Genomic DNA, 18,081 nt, shown 5'->3' on the forward strand with positions numbered 1-18,081 from the left:
CATGTGTACTTCATCAATTTCTGGTCGGAACCTCATTTGATGAGGTAAGTGCCGACGACAATCAATGACAAGTTCTTTATGTAATCCCAACATTTGTTGGCTTCAAATATTCGGAAATATCGTATGAACTCAAAAAACTAACCAAAATGTAACATACCACGGCATTTGGAATTTCGAGTTCTCCCCAACACGGCTGCATTGCTAGCATGCTGTGCATGGTTTGGCGAACTAATAGCTTTCTGCGACATACAGACTTCTGCATACTAGTAGATTATATATCAATTTTTAGGCGCAAAAGAACTATTTGATCTATTGAGGCAGGTTTCAAACGTTTTGTGATTTTATTGTGTAATGCTGGGAATGATCACGGGAGTCCGTCCTTTGAAGAAAACATTTGAACACGAGCTTTTTCACTCAAGTGCTATAAAGGTAAGATGATGGCTCATATATCCAAACTTAAAACCAAAACTTTCAATACTACGAACTACATGTACGCATAACTTTCAACATTTGAGCTTTACACATAATTTCGAACATTGAAGGTTAGGCACCTGGAACTCCCACCCCAATTGCTCATCATGGCTATCCCACAGCTTCAAATGGAAGATAGCGACAACGTTGACTTCAAGTTTGCATTCGCGCAACGGGGATTTGTCCGAAAAGCCACTAGTCCTGTGATATACTCGGACGGTAGTACCCACGAAGTCATCTGGGATACCAATGCCTATGACTTCCTCGAGGCAGATGTCCCTAGCACCGCAAATGTCTCTCTGTGGAGGCAGGGGCAGCTATGCAGTACAACCGCCGGCCTTTACCACGTCATGGAAGGCATTTATCAGATCCGTGGCTTTGACCTTGCTAATATGAGCATTGTCCAAATCCCAAAAACAAATGGCATCATCATTATCGACTGTTTAACCTCGGTCGAGACAGCAAGGGCGGCCATTGAGCTGTACCAAGAGGAACATCGAGACAAATTCGGCAAAGACGCAGAAATCAAGGCCCTCTTCTACACACATTGCCATGTCGACCATTTTGGCGGCGCTCAAGCCATTGTCGACATCGCAACAACGGCCGGGACTCCTCTGCAAATCATCGGTCCTGACGGCTTCCTCGAACATGCTGTCAGTGAGAATGTGTATGCTGGACCGGCAATGGCTCGCCGTTCTATTTACATGTATGGAGAGGCCTTGACCAAATCTCCTGACGGACAAATTGGCTGCGGACTCGGACAAGCTTTATCGACTGGAGCCAGCTCGCTTGTAGCGCCCCCGCAGGTCATCACCAGTGATGGTCTTCTCAGTCCCGCAGTTGACGGTCTTCAGATCATCTGCCAATTGACTCCGGGAACCGAAGCTCCAGCAGAAGTGAATTTTTACTTCCCGGACTACAGAGCCCTGTGCATGGCCGAGAATGCGACTCACACGTTGCACAATATCCAAACACTGCGAGGTGCCCCGGTTCGTGATGCAAGACTCTGGTCACGATACTTGGATGAGTCGATCACCCTTTTCGGTGACAAGAGTGATGTGGTATTCTCTAGCCACCACTGGCCGACCTGGAACGAGGACGAGAGTAAAGTGGTCCAGTTTTTATCCGAACAACGCGATTATTATGCCTATCTTCACAACGAAACCCTTCGCCAGTTAAATGATGGCAAGACCCCGATCGAAATTGCTGAAGAAATTCAGATGCCTCCCACTTTGAGTGCGCGGACAAACCTTCGTGGATATTATGGCTCTGTCAGTCACAATGTCAAAGCAGTATATGACCACTACATGGGATGGTTCAATGCAAACCCTGCTTACCTATGGCCACTCACCCCCGTTGACGAAGCCACTGAACTTGTCAAGTGCATGGGTGGCAGCCAATCTGTACTTGAAAAGGCTCAAGCTTATCACAGCGATAAGAATTTACGATTCGCAGCCACGCTTTTGGACAAACTTGTGTTTGCAACGCAAAGCAATGCCGACGAGAAAGACAGCGATGTTGCTCAGAAGGCAAAAGAGGAGCTGGCGGCTGTATACACTGAGCTGGGATACGGCGCAGAAAATGGAACTTGGCGCAATTTCTTCTTGACCGGAGCTTTCGAGCTACAAAATGGGGCCCAGCCTTCGGTCAATGCTATATCACCCGCGTCCTTGTTAGCTCTTGGCTTTGATCAGCTATTTGACAGCATCGGCGTCCGCATCAATGGACCAGAGGCTTTCAAGCAGCCGAGCAAATACCTCGAAAAGGAAATCACAATCGACTTCATGGTCGATGACGTGGGAAATGAAGGTTCCGGATGGCACTTAAGACTCAGCAATGCTGCCTTGACGGGACATGTCGTTCAATATACGGCGGCTCCGAAGACGCGAGATTCCAATGTTGATTTGACCGTGTGGCTCACGCACCAAGAGCTCGTTACTCTCGTCGGAGGCGCATCTGTCGGTCAGAGCCCCACTCTTGATCAGCTCGTAACCTCTGGAAACGTCGAGGCTTGGACTGATATCGTATCCCTGGTCGCTTTGCCAAATCCTGCATTCAATATTGTCACGCCATAGACTAGGAATGGGTGAAGAATCGTGTATCTTAGGAGCCCTTCCATTTGAAGCAAATTGGACAACTCCTTGTTACGAGAAAAATGCGACAGTTTTAATGTGCACGCGTGTAAGTTGATGTCACTCGTAGAGTTATATTAATGTGTTTTAGTAATTATTTCTCAAATGCATCCTTGTATCTACAACTGCTTCTTAGCCCGATCTCTCGATTATCGTCTCTGAAACAACCTGAATTCCAGTGGGCCGACCATTTGTATCGCACTTATCCCAGTTACTACTGGCAGTCACGCGTGTCGCAGGTTCTTTCCGGCCAGTATCGATGCTGGCAAGCTCGTCGTCAATCGTGTTCCACTCGTTATTCTTCCGAGACACAAGTGGGATACTGGACCTCTTGCGATTCGTGGACTGCAGAGCGCTATGCGATTGTGTGTTTTTGGGGTAATCGCGGGAACTGCCTTGGCTCACGATTAGCCCAGCCTTGCGAGCGATACGGCGCATCAGAGGGTAGATCATGGGAAAGTTTCCGACTGCGACTGCGACAAAGGACTCGCGTCGTGCCCAGGCAGCGCCTTCGGCAGCACTTTTAGATCCTCCCTATGGTTGAAAGTCAGTAATCTGGATGCAAACACTTTGAAGAAAGTACCCATCTTAGGTGTGGAATATGCTTACTGTCAAAATTAAAACACATCGTAAAATTCCAGCAGTCATGACAAATATACCTCCGCTGAAGATGATTAATAATCTTGTCTTTTCTAGCCAGCGCATCTTCGCTTTCGCCAGCATCTATTCAAATCAGGGTTAGTTGTCAAGTCAAATCTCAACATTCCATTTTGGGAAAACACTTACTGGGATAGGAATGCTCATCAGTTCAACATCTGTGACCACGTTCAAGATCACTGTAAAGTAGATGTGTAACTTGGCCACAGCCGGCTGACATACATCTAAGCAGGAAGAGTTAGCAAGCATCATTCCATAACTCCAGTTCCGAGAGCGAAAAGAAAATTGTGGATGACGAACTTCCGGGATTGGGGTATATCTGCCAATTCTTCTGCATTGGGTGACAACTTCCAAGAATAACAGAAAGGACAATGATATAGGTCACTGCGATCGTGACATAGGATATAGAAATTCGTTTCCGCATTAAAGGAAGACCGTCCCTGTGGCATATAATATATTAGCCATGTTTTTTCAAAAACTCCTCGGTGTAGATGTTGCTGATGTTGGTACGTACGTCAATCGTGAATATAAAACACACATGCAAGCTTTTAGCAACCATAAAGTCGTGACATATAGTGACCACCCGAGAACCTGGACCTTTGAGCCACCGACGCGCCAGCGATATTCGTCAGAACCAGGCGACAAGCTTGCACGTTCAGCATCGGTCATCGAACTATTTGCCAGGCCATGAAACCAATCGACCACCGCGTATGCTGCGGCAGTTTCCATGGAGTAAACAACCTAGAATTATCTTCTTATCAGCAATAGATTTCACATTTAATTGAACGGAGTACTGACACCAACGAGAACCATCATATAATCATCAGCTTGGAAATTTCTCCATCCAACCATGAGCCATCGTGCCACAAGTCTCAAAGCAATGATAAAAAGCGACACGCCTAGCAACACAAACCCCTCAAGGATAAACTGGCTGGAGCTTGTGTCGCTCATTGCGGTGTCTTAAACGTATGAGGATGGCGATATCAATGAACGGTGATTTGATCGTGTCACCAGCCACGGAAAACAAACGCGGCAGTTTTGGGGGACATGTTTCCTAACGTATATATGCTTAATAACGCCAGAAAAGGGGTTGAAGATCCATGTCAGAGCTTGGTTCGTGCAGAATCTGCAAGAGATTTCCCTTGGCTGTGTAGTTTAGGTTCCGTATGCGTAAATCAGGATCCACACGCGATGGGGCTATTGGTCGTTTATGTTCGGGAAGCGCTCGAGCTCAACTTTGAGGCCAAATTAAACCTCTTGACATGAATCCAGACAAGCTTCAAAACCTAATATTTCTCAATTTCAGATTACCTGTTACGTACCTGATCCTGACCATTGGACTAAATGAGTATAGTGCGAGGAAAATGATAGGTGCCATGCCCCTGAAAATTCGCGCGACCCACTATAAATGTCCAACCCAGTGAATTAAAGCACAAAGCTTTGCGTTCACCGGATCAAATTTGAGACACCACGAACAATAGTCTTGTCCCATTCACACAAGAAAGACGCTACCACCATTGAGATGGCGATCATAATCATCGTTCCGCTGTTGCTGATCTTGGCTTTGTGGATCATCGATGACTGGTCCGGATGCGATCTACTAGTTTGTAGTGGCGCCGGAAAGACTCCGAAGGATCTCCAGCGAGACAAGTTATACTTAGGGTCACTTTGGGATGTGCAAGATTCGCCATCTTGACGCTCGTGGGGATAGCCTACGCACTGGCAAATGCCGATCACTTTTGTCGCTCTTATCATGATGCGATGTGATTTTTTTATGTGGTGGGGGAGACGTGAGACGCACACAAATCGATAGTCAACATCTAGTACCATTCAAGATGTATTCATTGGAGCTTTTCACTTTGTACTATGATGGTGTAGAGAAATCAATGTACCCACATGAGATTCATCCGCTCTGTACTCCATACCCGATCAAAATATCGCATAGCTACTCGGTGCGGAAATGCATATGTACCCGAAGCTTTCCAACATTGAATGTTCCATGTCTTGGAACATTGAATGCACGCAACCTGTCTCCTAAATTCCCATTATCGCAATCTTTGAAAAGTTGTTTCAATGCTGACACCCAATTTTTCTTGCCTTGCAAGACGCTTTATTGTAGTGATACGCGCGACCGAAGAGCATACAAGAATACGTGCGATTATTATTTGAAAAAGTTGCTGTGTGCTTCTCAGAGTGTGGACGTAACCCAAAATTCCTCCGATATTTCTCCGATGGTCCACACGACGAGCGACAAACGTAAACAATTGAAACCATCGGGAATAGCAGGGACCAGAGACAGAACATGGTGTTTGGAGAACAGTGTGTATTTTGTATAATAAGTTTCTATGATATCTGAGAATTTAGGTCAGCGCCCCCCACTTAAGATCAAATCCAGGTCTTTTGATGTAGTATATGTTCAAATGTTGTTAGGTTGTATGGAGGTGTAGAGAACACTGTGCAGGATTACGATGGAGTTTTCACTCGAGCGCATATTTCAAATTGTTGTAGCTGTCAATCATACATAGCCTTGTTGTTTAGAGCTCACTCCCTTCTTATAGTTCGCTTTGATGACCTGCTCCAATCTGGTGCCGATTTCGGCGAGTTTTAAGGCTCGGCTGGGTTCTTGGACAGGCGGATAGATATATGTCGATATTCATACAGGCAAATTTCTGGATGATTTCTCTGAAATCTTAGGATGAACAAGGCGGCTTTGTTTGATTTCAAGATTCGGAGCCTTCTAAAAAGCCATGTGGTTAGCAAATAATATTTTATTTTAGGGAATATGGGTAGAAAAGGCCATGTTTTGGGAGTTCAGTAGAGCAGTCACCGTTATGAGCAGATGAAGAAGCAAAGTATTTCTTCGGTAATTCTTCAGGTTCCTTTTGGTAAATTCGTCGGTGCCTAATGTAGTTAAGCAGCAAACACTGGAAGTATAAAAGCATTCAAATGTTCTTGGTCGCCGATGAAACTCATGCGAGGCTTGCAAATAAAATAGGTTGTCGTCACGGCATTGAAGCCACGAAAAGTCCCAGGGTCATTTCTTTTGTCTGATCAATCTTGATTTATCTCTATTGATGGTCAGATTGAATTGCTATTGTTATCCAATGGGCATTACTATTCAAAATTCGGAGATGAAGCCTGTTCATAGTACATTCTCGTTCAATATTAAACAACGCTCCGATCAATGAGCTCGATTTACAAAGTACGAAATTCTATTCTAAATTCCTTCCAGAATTTTAGGGATAAGACCCTCATCGAACTCCCAAAGGTTGGTTTGGAAGTTGACGGAGAAAGCACCACCGGTCCACCATGTGGAACGAGCACCCTGCAACTTGTACAAATCCTGATAGAAACCACTCTTGATTTCTTCAACTGACACACGCGCGTGCATAGGACCATGAGCAGCGAATGCTGCCCAGCTCAGTTCTTGGCTTTGCTCAGAACCAGGCAAAAGTCCAGACTCCAGCAGTTGGTTGAAATTGTCCTGGGCCAGGACCTTGGCCTCGGCAGTAGTTGTGGTCTTGTTGCCGATAATCATGACGCGGAAGAGGTGATCGAGACCACTGTACTCAAAGCTTTGGACCATAGGCACGTCCTGGAACACGAGGACGTTGTCAGGGGCTGCACTGGAGGGCAGGTTGGAGTACATGAGGCTTGTGTTGAATACGGCGTTGTCGACTAGTCCGCAGAACTCGTTGGAGAAGTCGAACTTGGAAAGTGTGTTCCATTCAGACGGGCTAAGGTCCAAGGGCTCCATGTTGCTCTCGCTGGGCTCGATAGCGACAAGCAGACGACGGGCGGCGATGTTGGTGAGCTCACCGGTCAAGTGGTTGCGGACGGTCAAGTGGACACCTGAGTCAGTGCGACGGCTCGAAACGACAGTGCTGGAGTACAAGACGTCGTCGCCCAAGTCCTTTTCGATGGCGTTGTAGAGGGCTTGGTTTCCGCCAGTAACAGGTTTGTAGAGAGCCATTTCACCGAGGATGGCGCGGGCCATTTCCCAACCAAAGGCTTGAAGAGCGAACATGGTGGTCGCTTCACTCATATTGCCCAATCCCAGGCCGGTTGAGGCGTAAATGATGGGCGCGGCATCCTCCGCGTCGTACTTGGTCAAGAACTCGCCGAAGGGAATCAGCAAGTCTGCGGGAATATCCTTGGGCTCAGGGAAGTTCCAGTAGCCAGGTCGCAGCAATGACTCCCATGGGTCGATAACTTCAAGGAACTTGGCGATGGCGTCGACCTGGTTCAAAAGCGAAGGGGCAGTGAAGTTAAGCAGTTTGCCAGTGTTGAAGTCAATGTACTCGGTGGTTGCGGTGGAGGAAGTTGAGTTTGTAGTGACCGAAATGTTGAAACGGGAAAAAAACTGCATTGAGTTGCTGACATTGAGGAAGCTGTTCACGCCGTAATCATATATGGCGTCAGTCTTCTCATCGGTATAGGTATTGACCATGCCACCCTGCCAATTGAGCCCACGTAAGTATCTGTCTGTCCATTTGTTGGAGTGGGATTATTGTGAAGAGAACCATGTTGTCTCAGTTGCTTGCTCTTACCAGAATATCTCGCTTCTCGATCAGTGCAATGCTCTTGCCGAAATCATCGCGCAGGCGGACGGCGGCGTAGGCACCCGAAGCACCCCCGCCAATGACCACAACATCTCGCTCGATGACATTTGAGCTGCCAGCAGCCACGAATGGCAAGGCAGCTCCAAGTCCAACGAGAACAGAAGCGAAAGAAAACATATTATAAATGCAAAAATATTTCCTTGAAACGAAACAAAAACAAAAACAAAAAAAAACCGACCAATGAGCCTGTGAAGGTGGCAGGGGGGAAGTAAGAAAGCTTTTCGCGTGGGCTAAACAAAACCCCCGAAAAGCATCCCGCTCCCAGGATTAAAGTACTCAATGATCTCTCCTATTCGAGGATCAACATCGGGCGAACAATTTATTTTGCAAGAAACAAGTGCATAAAGCTAAGCATAAACAGTTAGCAGGTCGCGTAGACGGAATCCAGGCCGTCATGGCTGGGTTATGAGCTTAGTGTGGAGACGCACACAAGGCTCGCTGGTGAGATATCGGTAAACAGGGGATTTAAATGAAGCGGATAAAGTAAATGAGAATATCATTGTCTTTGCAGTCTAATTGGTGGTAAATTGAGATTCTAGTTGATTCGCGCTCCACATAACATTCGCGTACGCACCTTAAATCGCTCAAGCAGTCCCTATTATATCCCCACTCTCCATTTGGATCATGCAATTTTTGAAATTAAGTGGACCATTGGTTTTCTATGAGCCGTTTAACTGAATCTGAAAAGAGAAAACGGTCCTAGTTCCTCTCTCGCCTTGTGTTAGTGGGGAATTACCCTCCTCCGCAGTCCTAATCAAGCTGAAACACCCACGATCACTTCGGAATTCCCGTGCATTACATGATGTTTGCAGCTTGGGGAATCTTGATGAAAATGAATTCAAAAAAAAGGAAAAAGGAAAGAAAACAAGGTCAACAAAGAAGGTCAACGAAGGCACCATCGAGGTAAGCATGTTCGGGAATCGTCGCTCTCAACAAATTCAAATTTACAAAATAGCCAATCTACTTCTGACGAACAAGGACCAGGCCCTCAAGTGCATGCAACTAGTGTGAAAAGGGCTGAAAGACCCTTTGTGGCGCTGGAAGATCCACCCTAATATCGTCCCGTGGGGGGCTGGAGAGAACGGGGCGTGAATCGGAACGTGGACTAGTAAGACTTCACGATCGTTGAATTAATGTGGGTCCAATCTTGAACTAGCTCTCGTACTCTGCAATGTGCATATTCCGTACTATATGATGCTGATTTATTTCCACGGATCCGACATGCTCAGGGATACTTTCCATTTATGGAGACATTGCATTCATTTCACTGCCTCGGTTAGACTCATTTATTTTCGATGTTGACAAAAGTACTAGTACTAGTTTATCACAGATTGTCATCCGGCGTCGACCTAGAACATGTCAATGTTTCAATACCAGGCAGTAGGGATTATGTACATTTCTCAGTGACAGGGGGCGGCCTATTTTTTTCTATTTTTTTCTTCTTAATCTATTAAGATTGATGACAATTGTGTCTAGTGACAAAGTTGGCTTTGGCCGACAGCCACACATACTAACTACTGCAGGGGGAAACAAAATCTAACTTCCTGCGGGCGTCATCCTCCGAACTTCCTCCGAATCCTTCGAAGGAGAAAGCATGGAACATGGAAGGCAAAAAATCCTTCGACGCGCAAGCATCCGGGTTTTAGGGTTTAATTTCACTCAGCGACCGAAAATCCCCGCTAATCAGCATTGGGAATTCGCAATAAGCCACGGAGAACTCTATACCGATCGTGCCTAATGTAGTATATGCCCTTTAGCATTTACCCACACCGAAGGGTCTGGGAGATCTCTAATCTCTGACCTCTGACCCTTGATTCCCATGTCTTCATCCAGGGCGTGACTGACTTGTCTCATCCGCCAAGAGTAGATGTTATGGCTGCAATCTCAATAGTGGGCAGAGATGTCGCATCTTCATCTGTCAATGACAATCATATCGCCCAGATTCTGTCCGTGCAAACCATCTTCACATTTTCAGCTGTCACGGCCGTCGCCTTGCGTCTCTATGTTCGTATCAAACTGATCAAGAATCCTGGATACGATGACTTGTGTATGTCGGTTGCTGCAGTGAGTTTTATCTTTGGCCCAGAGGCATGAATTCAAGATGATGGTATCGGGGCTGCGCACGAAATGGGACCTGGATATGCGCTGACAAAACGGTTAGCTGTGTGCCTTGGGCGGATGGATTCTTTATATATTTGAAGCGGTTCATGGACTGGGACATCGCGATGAATGGTTTGAGGCAGGTAACGGCAACGGAATGAAAATCACACAGGGCACATTCTGGCAATGCATCATTTGCTCTTCGTTAGGGATTGCAATGTTGAAAATATCCATCGCCTTGAATCTGCTGAGATTGAGTCCGGCGAGGTGGTATGTGGTTTCTCTGTGGACAAGCATGGGTAAGTGATGATCTGCGGGATAGGGATGGTGATTGAGATGCAGATTGGCAAAATATGCACGCGACTGACAGAATCCTGTGTTATAGTGATTGTCTTTGCTTACTGTTTCTTGGGTGCGATGGCATTCTTCCTTTACTGTTCGCCTATGTCGGCTTACTGGACCGAAGCCCCAGGCTCGCATTGCTATCCTGTGAAACTATTCGTGACATTCGCCCTCATTAATACTGGTAAGAGAAATCTTTCGCTTGTTATTTGGAAATTGGCAAGAAGCTTAGCTGATCATGACCTCCATTCTCTAGCATTCAACATCTTTACTGATGTGTTTTTCGCGACGATCCCTATTCCCATTATTTGGACCCTCAAAATGACGCGCAAAGTCCGTCTATATCTTATTGGGATTCTCAGTCTGGGATACATGTTCGTATTCATCTTCCTTGTCAAAAAAATTATAAATCGACTAATCTCGCTGAGGAATACAGCGCCGTCATCTTTGGCGTCATGAATGCCATCTACCAAATCGCATTTACTTCGGAAAAGGACGGGTATCTGTATGTTCAGCCTTTCTTCTCAGACACATATATTGATAATACTTGCGTACTGACCTAGTCAACAGCGATGACTGGATTCTGTTCTGGGCAACGTATGGCATCCCCTCTCCTCTCTCGCCTCTTTGTTAAATCCTAATTAATCAAATTCTAGTGCCCAATTCAACGTCGGAATTCTCGCCGCCTGCATCCCCTCCCTTAAGCCCCTTGTCAGCAGGGTCCTGAAGCTATCCGAGTACTCAAATTCCTACCCTCGAACCCGAAGCCGCAACGTCTACGGCAGTCGTTCTCGCTCCCGGTCCCGTCGCGTCCCAACGAATACCGGAGGAAGTCTGCCTACGGTGGGAGGTACCGGTGGAAATCGAATTTGGTCCATGCACCGAGGCGATCAGTATGCGCTTGAGGAATTGGGGAGTCGGGATTCTGGAGAACGTGCACATGACCATGACCTAAATGGGGAGTATAGTGCCACGATTGGCTTTGATGACGAATGGCCTTTGGCAGGTGAAATTCAGCAGCAACAGATTGATGGCGGCAAAGACGGAATTATCAAAACGACTGAAGTTATTGTAAATAAATCTTAGATTCCGGTTATATACAAACATCATTGGTCATTCGTATCCGCTTGTCCTTCTCACACGCATTCACAGAAAAATGGTCGAGATCAAAAGTTTTGTTCGGGATGACCTTTGCAGGAAGACATTTCAACATGCCAGGTGCTAGGCATTGGGTCGCACACGGGTCGACCAGCAACTATTTCAGAAAGATCCGCATCACCTCTCGGAGTAAGTTCAAGATGTGACGAGTCGACGATGGCGGTAAGCTTGCCAAGAACAGCGAATTCCAGCTTCAGCTTGATGCTGTATGTAGTACACTTCAGCAGAACCTGCAGATAGTATAGACCAATATATTCGATCGTCATGACCGCAACATCCATCAAGATAGCAAGAACATTGATCGCGACCAGCTGGTACATGATGTTCTTTCTGCGACTGGTATTCGCAGAACTACATTGAAGAAGCTTGACAGTCTCCCGAATGTAGAGCGACGAGATCAAAAACTCTTGTAGCCCGAACCAAGTCACCTGCAGTCGTTCCATAATTGTATACGCCGCATTCCAGCCTGGAGTACGCACAAAGGCCGATCCGACTGTTGTGGTTGTTACCGGCACACCAATCACGACCGTATTGACGATGATAGCGTAAAGGATAAACCGGAGGAGTCGTTGGTTGTAAAGGACGAGGTGGAGTCGAGAGTAAAGTATGAGGGATTGGGCAGGTACCATGAAGTAGAAGCCAAAGTTGGAGAGCACGATTGCTAGCCATAAAGGGCCGATGTCGAAGAAATGAAGGAGATTTCCGATCCCACTAGGATACAGTCCGCAAGTTGTGGAGAGCATCAAAGACCAAAAGTATAGTCCACGGTATCGTTGGAAGGTTAGAAAGATCAGAGCAGTAAGCTCGACGGCATTGTATAGTAGTATGGCGATGAGAACTCCCATTGTTATTTTTATCCCAGTGCTGTTGCCCTGATACCCCCCGACGAGACCTTCGGGGTCTTGGCCCAAGGAGGAAAGATCAACAGCCATTGGAGACTCGTGTTTTTGGAAATTCACATTATCGAGGGAGTCTCACAGTCGCATCCTCGTACCCCGGGCAGGGTATGTGTTGGGTATCGCGACCGTGTTGGAATTTTCTCATGACAGATACTATCAAGTAGTGACAGGAAAGAAAGGGAAATGAAAATAGGAGAAGATGAAATCCGGGGTTTTGTTGGTGGTAAACCTTAACCCCACAGTCGGTCTGATGCCGCGCAAATCAAGGCAGGAATTTGGGTGGGGGAACGCCCGTAAGGGGGTGGTTGAGCCAATGGAAGAGGCTGAAGGATGACGATGAACCTTCAGCACTTTTGGGAACCGATGGCTTGGACAAAGCTAATCATATGACTTTTGTATTGTTAATTGGCTCTTCATTATATTTCCACGCCTCTCAGCTGCGAATTTGATTTGTCGACCTGTATAGTCTTTTTCTCGCCAAGAAAAAACCCTCGCGATCCAATATTCAGGTTAACTATTTGGGCCACCTCGACCATATCATGAAATATAACATTCACGTAAGGGTTCGTGGACACCATTTCTCTTAGGAGTAAGATAGGGGTTTGAAAAGTATTGCGTGACACTCGGAAAGAAATCCCCAATAGCTGCGAATTCACGATTTTTGTATAATGCCGCAATAAGTCTTTCCTCCCTTGCAGACAAAGGTGCCAATTCGATGGTTTTGAACACCACGCTCACTGGCAGCATGGACATATTGATTCCAAACCAACCGGCCGTTGGGGCCATCAATAATCGAAGATGCGACAAAATGTTATGTCGAAGGTTGTGGAGGTCGAATCCAGGGGGGAGGTTAACCTCGAACAATATAGCCGAGATCAACGGGCAGGCAAGAAGAGAGATTGACCAGAATAGGAGAAGTGTGTGTGTCTTGGCGAGATCAACAGATGAAGCTCTGGTGGCTCTTACCTTTTCTACCGGGAGTTCGATTGCAAGCGTGGATATGATCTCGTCATGCCAAGAAACCAATTCAGCCATGAAATCGCGGCAGTGAGTCACTAGTGACCCTCGTGCTTCTAGAATGTGCGACTGGGGATCGAAGCATTTTAGGCTGTGCAACAGCCCTGCAGCTTGGATTCCCAAGTCTACCAGCTTATCTAGTGGTGTTTTGGAAGTTATGGACCAAGGAATCGTCATCCAGTCCGCACTGCCTAGACTAGACGTGGTTCCAGAGAGAAGACTTGGGTTCATCTTAATCAATGCTCAGTATTCGAACCGTCAAATTTTGCCAGGTGTCATACCAAATGAAGTCGCGCGTCTTTGAATGAGCGATGCGCCGCTCCATCCCGAAATTTATCCGGCGAATATAACATGTAGAGAGACTTTTCCCCGGCTGACAGACCAGCCCAAGCCCGAGGCTGGCCTATTACATCATCCGTTTTTCCAAATAACAACTGAAGAATTCATCAGTGTCTCATTGGATTTTAACGTAATTGTTCAATCTCACTGTGAAGAGCCCAATCAACCAGGCCGCAATCAGCGAGCCATCCATATCAAGTCGACTGGGCCGTTTTAATGCCTGTTGCATTTCGCTGAGAGCAAGGCCATATACTCGGTGACCTTGTAGAATCATTTTGTCTTCTCGGTGTCGTATCCCGAGCATGCAAAGGCTGTTGGCGACAATGGCGAGCCGCACCGCCAAGAGATCCCCAGTCGGCGACTGGGCAATATTGGTCCATTCGATCGCGGTATAGTGTCCCGATTCTGGCGTGAAAGATTTGCTTCCGGGTAAATACGCGTCCCAGAAGAAACCGACATATTTCTCCTGGTCAGCATATTGGAGTAAAGAGTTGCAAGTTAATAGCGTGACGCGTTTTCCATCGCGTCCTGTTGTCGCGGCTGTGTAATTCACGAACGCGCCACGAGGACCATGACGGCGGGGGCGTGGACCGATAAGCGAAGTGCTAGCGCCGGGCTTTCTTCCCGGTGGCTTTCTTTCCTTCCGTGGGTTTTCTTGGGCGAGTGACTGAGGATCAAATGTGCGGCACATTTTGAGATAGTCTGCTAACAGTGCTAACTTCTAAGTGCTTGTTCGTTTCTCAATTGAGATGCTGTCTTCCACGATACTATGGCCGGATGTATCACAGATTTTGCACTCGTGTTATTGCCATTTGCATCACTCGTTGGAATAAATGATAATACGTGTCATTTCATTGAGGTTGGTTTACTAGGTGAGACTTGAGTCACTTGATTCCTAGTACATTGCTAGAAACAGATTGAGACTAGTGGATTCTGAAGGAGGAAAGCGCTCGGACCAATTTGGAGGGAAGTGGGTCTAGACAAGTTACAAGTTACAAGATGCACTCTAAGTCTCTACCCTAAAACTTGTACAAGTACTAACCGTTATGAGGAATGTAAGTAGAAATGAAGAAGAGAGAAGCATTTTATCTGTGTTTTCTTAGGCTATAAATATTTCCATCGCATCTCTCCAACCTCTCAGAGTCTCAGTTTCAACCCAGAGCCTAAATCCCCAGCCCAACCATGGTTCAGCTCAACGCAGATCGTTCCTTCCACTACGAGCTCGCCCGTACTCTAGGCTCCGTCCGTTACGGCGCCGCAGACATAGTCGAAGTCCTAGAAGCCGGCGACGCGATAACTCCCGGCGACGTGGAGAGCTTCTACCGAGTCTTCAATGACCTAGCCTCCCACATCCACGCCCAAGCCGACACCATCGACGCACGCAAGTTCCCCGTCTCCGCCCGCGATGCATACTTCCGTGCCTCCACATACTACCGTTGTGCCGATTTCTATCTACACGGCAACCGCCAAGATCCACGTATCTGGGACCTGTGGAGCAAACAAACCGTCACCTTTGACAAGGCTATGATCCTTCTCCCCACGCCTGGCGAACGACTGATCCTCCCTGCAGCCGATGGCTCCTTTAACATACCTGCAATATTTTACCGTGCACCCGGCGCTAGTGCGGCCGACCTGCGACCGACACTGCTAGTCTGCAATGGCTTCGATGGGTCGCAGGAGGAGATGCTTCATATCTGTGGCATTGGGGCGCTTGAGCGGGGATACAACGTTCTTACGTTCGAGGGACCGGGCCAATGCTCCGTCATCCGGGATCAGGGCGTGGGGTTTATCTCCGAGTGGGAGAAAGTGGTATCCCCCGTAGTCGACTACATCCTGACCCGCCCAGAAGTGGACCCTTCGCGCGTCTTTCTGTGGGGTTATTCCATGTCTGGGTATTTGGTTCTTAGGGCGGCTGCTTTTGAGCACAGGATCGCTGCTGTTCTCTCAGTCGATGGCGTGGCAAGTGTGTTTGATTGCTTCTACAAAGGGATTTCACCCGAGGCACGGGCAGCGTTTGATGCGGGTGATTGGAAGGAGACCGATGCTGTCATTCAAAGTTCGCTCCATTCGAAGGACACGCCCACTGTCTCCCGGTGGCTTATTGAGCATGGCTTGTTTACTTTCAACACCAGCAGTGCTTTTGAACTCCTTACTAAAGCCAGGCAAATGACTATTGAAGGTATCGCACACCAGATTCAATGCCCGGTTTGGATTGGATGGCCCGACGACGATCTTTTCTTCTCAGGTCAGCCGGAGAGAGTTAAGGAGGCGCTAGGCAACCTTGGAACTCTCCAGCGAATGTCGACGAAGGATGGCGCGCACCTGCATTGTCATGTTGGTGCTAGTACTTTCATGAACGCCACCGTCTTTGGCTGGCTCGAGGGCATTTTAGCTACTTGAGGGATTTTTCCTGACCATTCAGACCTTGTCCTGCGCAGGATCTACCTGCCAACACCGTATATTCTGGAAAAGGTTTATTTACATCATAGAATCAATACCAACTCTTCAGCATGCTACAATCTCGCAGAACATGAGTCTTCTCGTTCTCATTCCAAGGCTCTTGTTTGCCAGACAGAGCGTATCTTCATTCAGCCGCTCTATATTTACTGACTCACCAACCATGAAAGGATCATCCCAGGAACCAAATTGGACCAAATAATCCAGTGACATAACAAACACAAGCCATCGGTTCTTACGGACGAAGAAAAGTGGATCTTCCATTAATCCCTCATACTTCTCCACCCTGCGGCAACAATCACAATCACAAAACGCCCTATAGGGCTGAACCTTAGTACGAAACAGGGTCTACACCACTCTTGGCAATTCTCCTTGACGTCCCATCTCTCTGCCCTCCCTCATTGGTGATCTAAATATGGGCCAAGAAGGGTAACACGGACATTACACGAAGCTTCAATGTGTCAGCTCCCTGCCTCCTCCAACCAACTCGCGAGCATAACCGCCAGGGAATCACATTACATGAAGTTGTCCTAGGAAATCCGACTTCATTCCCTCAGGATGTGATGAGGTTCTGTAGAGATATAAGGATACCGTCATGTTCCGAAACTATGTAGCATAGCGGTGCTTCTAACATCCTGAACCATTCCCTCCTTTCCTCCCCACAAACCGCGGCCCAGGCACACCACTCGACACCATGGGCTTCCTCAAGCTCATCCTCAAAGTTGTCATCATCCCTCTGGTGGTTGTCGTTGTGATCGTCCTCGTCATCGGAATCCTCCTGAAGATGCGTCACAATCGCAAGAAGGAAGAGAAACAGGCTAAGCAGAGAGGGTTCCATCCTCCGCCTATTACCCAATGGGTCTACCCGGAAAACACACACGACTTCGCTCTTAACCAGGAGCTTCAAAAGCCTGCTCCGGTGGTTTATCCACTTGCTGCACCGAGTTACGTGGCTACACCTGACCAGGTGGAACTAGGTTATGCCCGAGCGTAATAAAATACAAGGTGGGTATTTGATGGGGAAACAATCCTGAGGTTTGGTATTGATTCATTTGCTGAACGGGACTCTAGAGTCATCACTGTGGAATTTCAATTAATTCGAATCACGATTGCTCGTGTCCGACAGCCAGCTGGCTGGTCTGGTCTGGGACGCTTGCAGGGGTCATGATGGATGGGGGGTGTCCACCTTTTTGTTTTCTTTTTGTACGGACTCGGAGTAATAGAAACGTTTTTGTTTGGTTCGAGATCATCAATTGTCTCTTTCTGCGTGTACGGAGTAGATCCCATGCATTGAAGTGGATCAACAAGTAATTGTGTTGCCTGGTTTCCCTTCGAAGCAACGGGCATTATTTCCCCTAATTGGTTACTAACACGGGAGGTAGATGCAACTCTGTCTCGAATCAGGGGACCTTGTGGAACTCAATTTCTGGTTCTTTTATGCCCCGTCAAAGTATACCTGGTTCGGTTATTCTATAGGGCTGAAGCCTACTAGTATGTTTTGAGAGTCTTGAGGGTATGGAACGAGCCATTAGTGGACAATTACTACCCTCGCTTGTCCAAAAAATACTCAGAACGATATGATGAAATTTACTCTTCAAACATTTGAACGTTGACTTTTAAGCTTATCTCCATTTGACTTCATCTTGGCAGTAAGCCACTGCCCAGGTGCAAGTTCTGTCTGGAAGGTTCTACCTTTCCAGGCCTACATCAATAGTACTTAAAACACCTGGGGCAAATCTACGGTCATATCTAGTCGAAAGCATATTCAGAGGAATACTCCTACTAGTAGGTGAAAGGATATTTAATATAATTAACCTTGGAAACCTGAGAATATTCTAGAAAAAAACATTATGAAATTGGTAACATTGAAAACATTGAAAATATAAA

At 47.0% G+C, this 18,081-nt stretch overlaps 9 protein-coding genes across 9 annotated transcripts; 5 read left to right on the forward strand and 4 right to left on the reverse strand.

The window, feature by feature from the left end:
- Nucleotides 1-599: 599 nt before the first annotated feature.
- Nucleotides 600-2,546, forward strand: N7466_009430 (alkyl/aryl-sulfatase; the record flags this gene model as incomplete). The annotated part of the gene is made up of 1 exon (XM_057168819.1): nt 600-2,546. The coding sequence occupies one exon, from the start codon at nt 600-602 to the stop codon at nt 2,544-2,546; it is 1,947 nt and encodes a 648-aa protein (XP_057017525.1).
- Nucleotides 2,547-2,735: 189 nt separating this feature from the next.
- N7466_009431 (uncharacterized protein) lies at nt 2,736-3,989 on the reverse strand (the record flags this gene model as incomplete). Its single annotated transcript, XM_057168820.1, has 4 exons — nt 2,736-3,137; nt 3,213-3,326; nt 3,390-3,473; nt 3,852-3,989. 4 exons carry the CDS (start codon nt 3,987-3,989, stop codon nt 2,736-2,738), a joined length of 738 nt encoding a protein of 245 aa, XP_057017526.1.
- A 2,488-nt stretch (nt 3,990-6,477) lies between these two features.
- Nucleotides 6,478-7,999, reverse strand: N7466_009432 (NAD(P)-binding protein; the record flags this gene model as incomplete). Its single annotated transcript, XM_057168821.1, has 2 exons — nt 6,478-7,716; nt 7,811-7,999. The coding sequence occupies 2 exons, from the start codon at nt 7,997-7,999 to the stop codon at nt 6,478-6,480; spliced, it is 1,428 nt and encodes a 475-aa protein (XP_057017527.1).
- A 1,755-nt stretch (nt 8,000-9,754) lies between these two features.
- N7466_009433 (uncharacterized protein) lies at nt 9,755-10,031 on the forward strand (the record flags this gene model as incomplete). The annotated part of the gene is made up of 2 exons (XM_057168822.1): nt 9,755-9,946; nt 9,969-10,031. 2 exons carry the CDS (start codon nt 9,755-9,757, stop codon nt 10,029-10,031), a joined length of 255 nt encoding a protein of 84 aa, XP_057017528.1.
- Nucleotides 10,032-10,426: 395 nt separating this feature from the next.
- On the forward strand, nt 10,427-11,410 carry N7466_009434 (uncharacterized protein; the record flags this gene model as incomplete). Its single annotated transcript, XM_057168823.1, has 5 exons — nt 10,427-10,508; nt 10,581-10,698; nt 10,761-10,829; nt 10,895-10,921; nt 10,981-11,410. 5 exons carry the CDS (start codon nt 10,427-10,429, stop codon nt 11,408-11,410), a joined length of 726 nt encoding a protein of 241 aa, XP_057017529.1.
- An 80-nt stretch (nt 11,411-11,490) lies between these two features.
- On the reverse strand, nt 11,491-12,414 carry N7466_009435 (uncharacterized protein; the record flags this gene model as incomplete). The annotated part of the gene is made up of 1 exon (XM_057168824.1): nt 11,491-12,414. The coding sequence occupies one exon, from the start codon at nt 12,412-12,414 to the stop codon at nt 11,491-11,493; it is 924 nt and encodes a 307-aa protein (XP_057017530.1).
- Nucleotides 12,415-13,852: 1,438 nt separating this feature from the next.
- N7466_009436 (uncharacterized protein) lies at nt 13,853-14,428 on the reverse strand (the record flags this gene model as incomplete). Its single annotated transcript, XM_057168825.1, has 1 exon — nt 13,853-14,428. One exon carries the CDS (start codon nt 14,426-14,428, stop codon nt 13,853-13,855), a length of 576 nt encoding a protein of 191 aa, XP_057017531.1.
- Nucleotides 14,429-14,919: 491 nt separating this feature from the next.
- On the forward strand, nt 14,920-16,137 carry psoB (hydrolase psoB; the record flags this gene model as incomplete). Its single annotated transcript, XM_057168826.1, has 1 exon — nt 14,920-16,137. The coding sequence occupies one exon, from the start codon at nt 14,920-14,922 to the stop codon at nt 16,135-16,137; it is 1,218 nt and encodes a 405-aa protein (XP_057017532.1).
- A 751-nt stretch (nt 16,138-16,888) lies between these two features.
- On the forward strand, nt 16,889-17,188 carry N7466_009438 (uncharacterized protein; the record flags this gene model as incomplete). The annotated part of the gene is made up of 1 exon (XM_057168827.1): nt 16,889-17,188. One exon carries the CDS (start codon nt 16,889-16,891, stop codon nt 17,186-17,188), a length of 300 nt encoding a protein of 99 aa, XP_057017533.1.
- Nucleotides 17,189-18,081: the final 893 nt, after the last annotated feature.

The sequence above is a fragment of the Penicillium verhagenii genome, assembly GCF_028828195.1.
Source record: "Penicillium verhagenii strain IBT 33310 chromosome Unknown utg000009l_segment0_segment0, whole genome shotgun sequence".
NCBI lineage: Eukaryota > Fungi > Ascomycota > Eurotiomycetes > Eurotiales > Aspergillaceae > Penicillium > Penicillium verhagenii.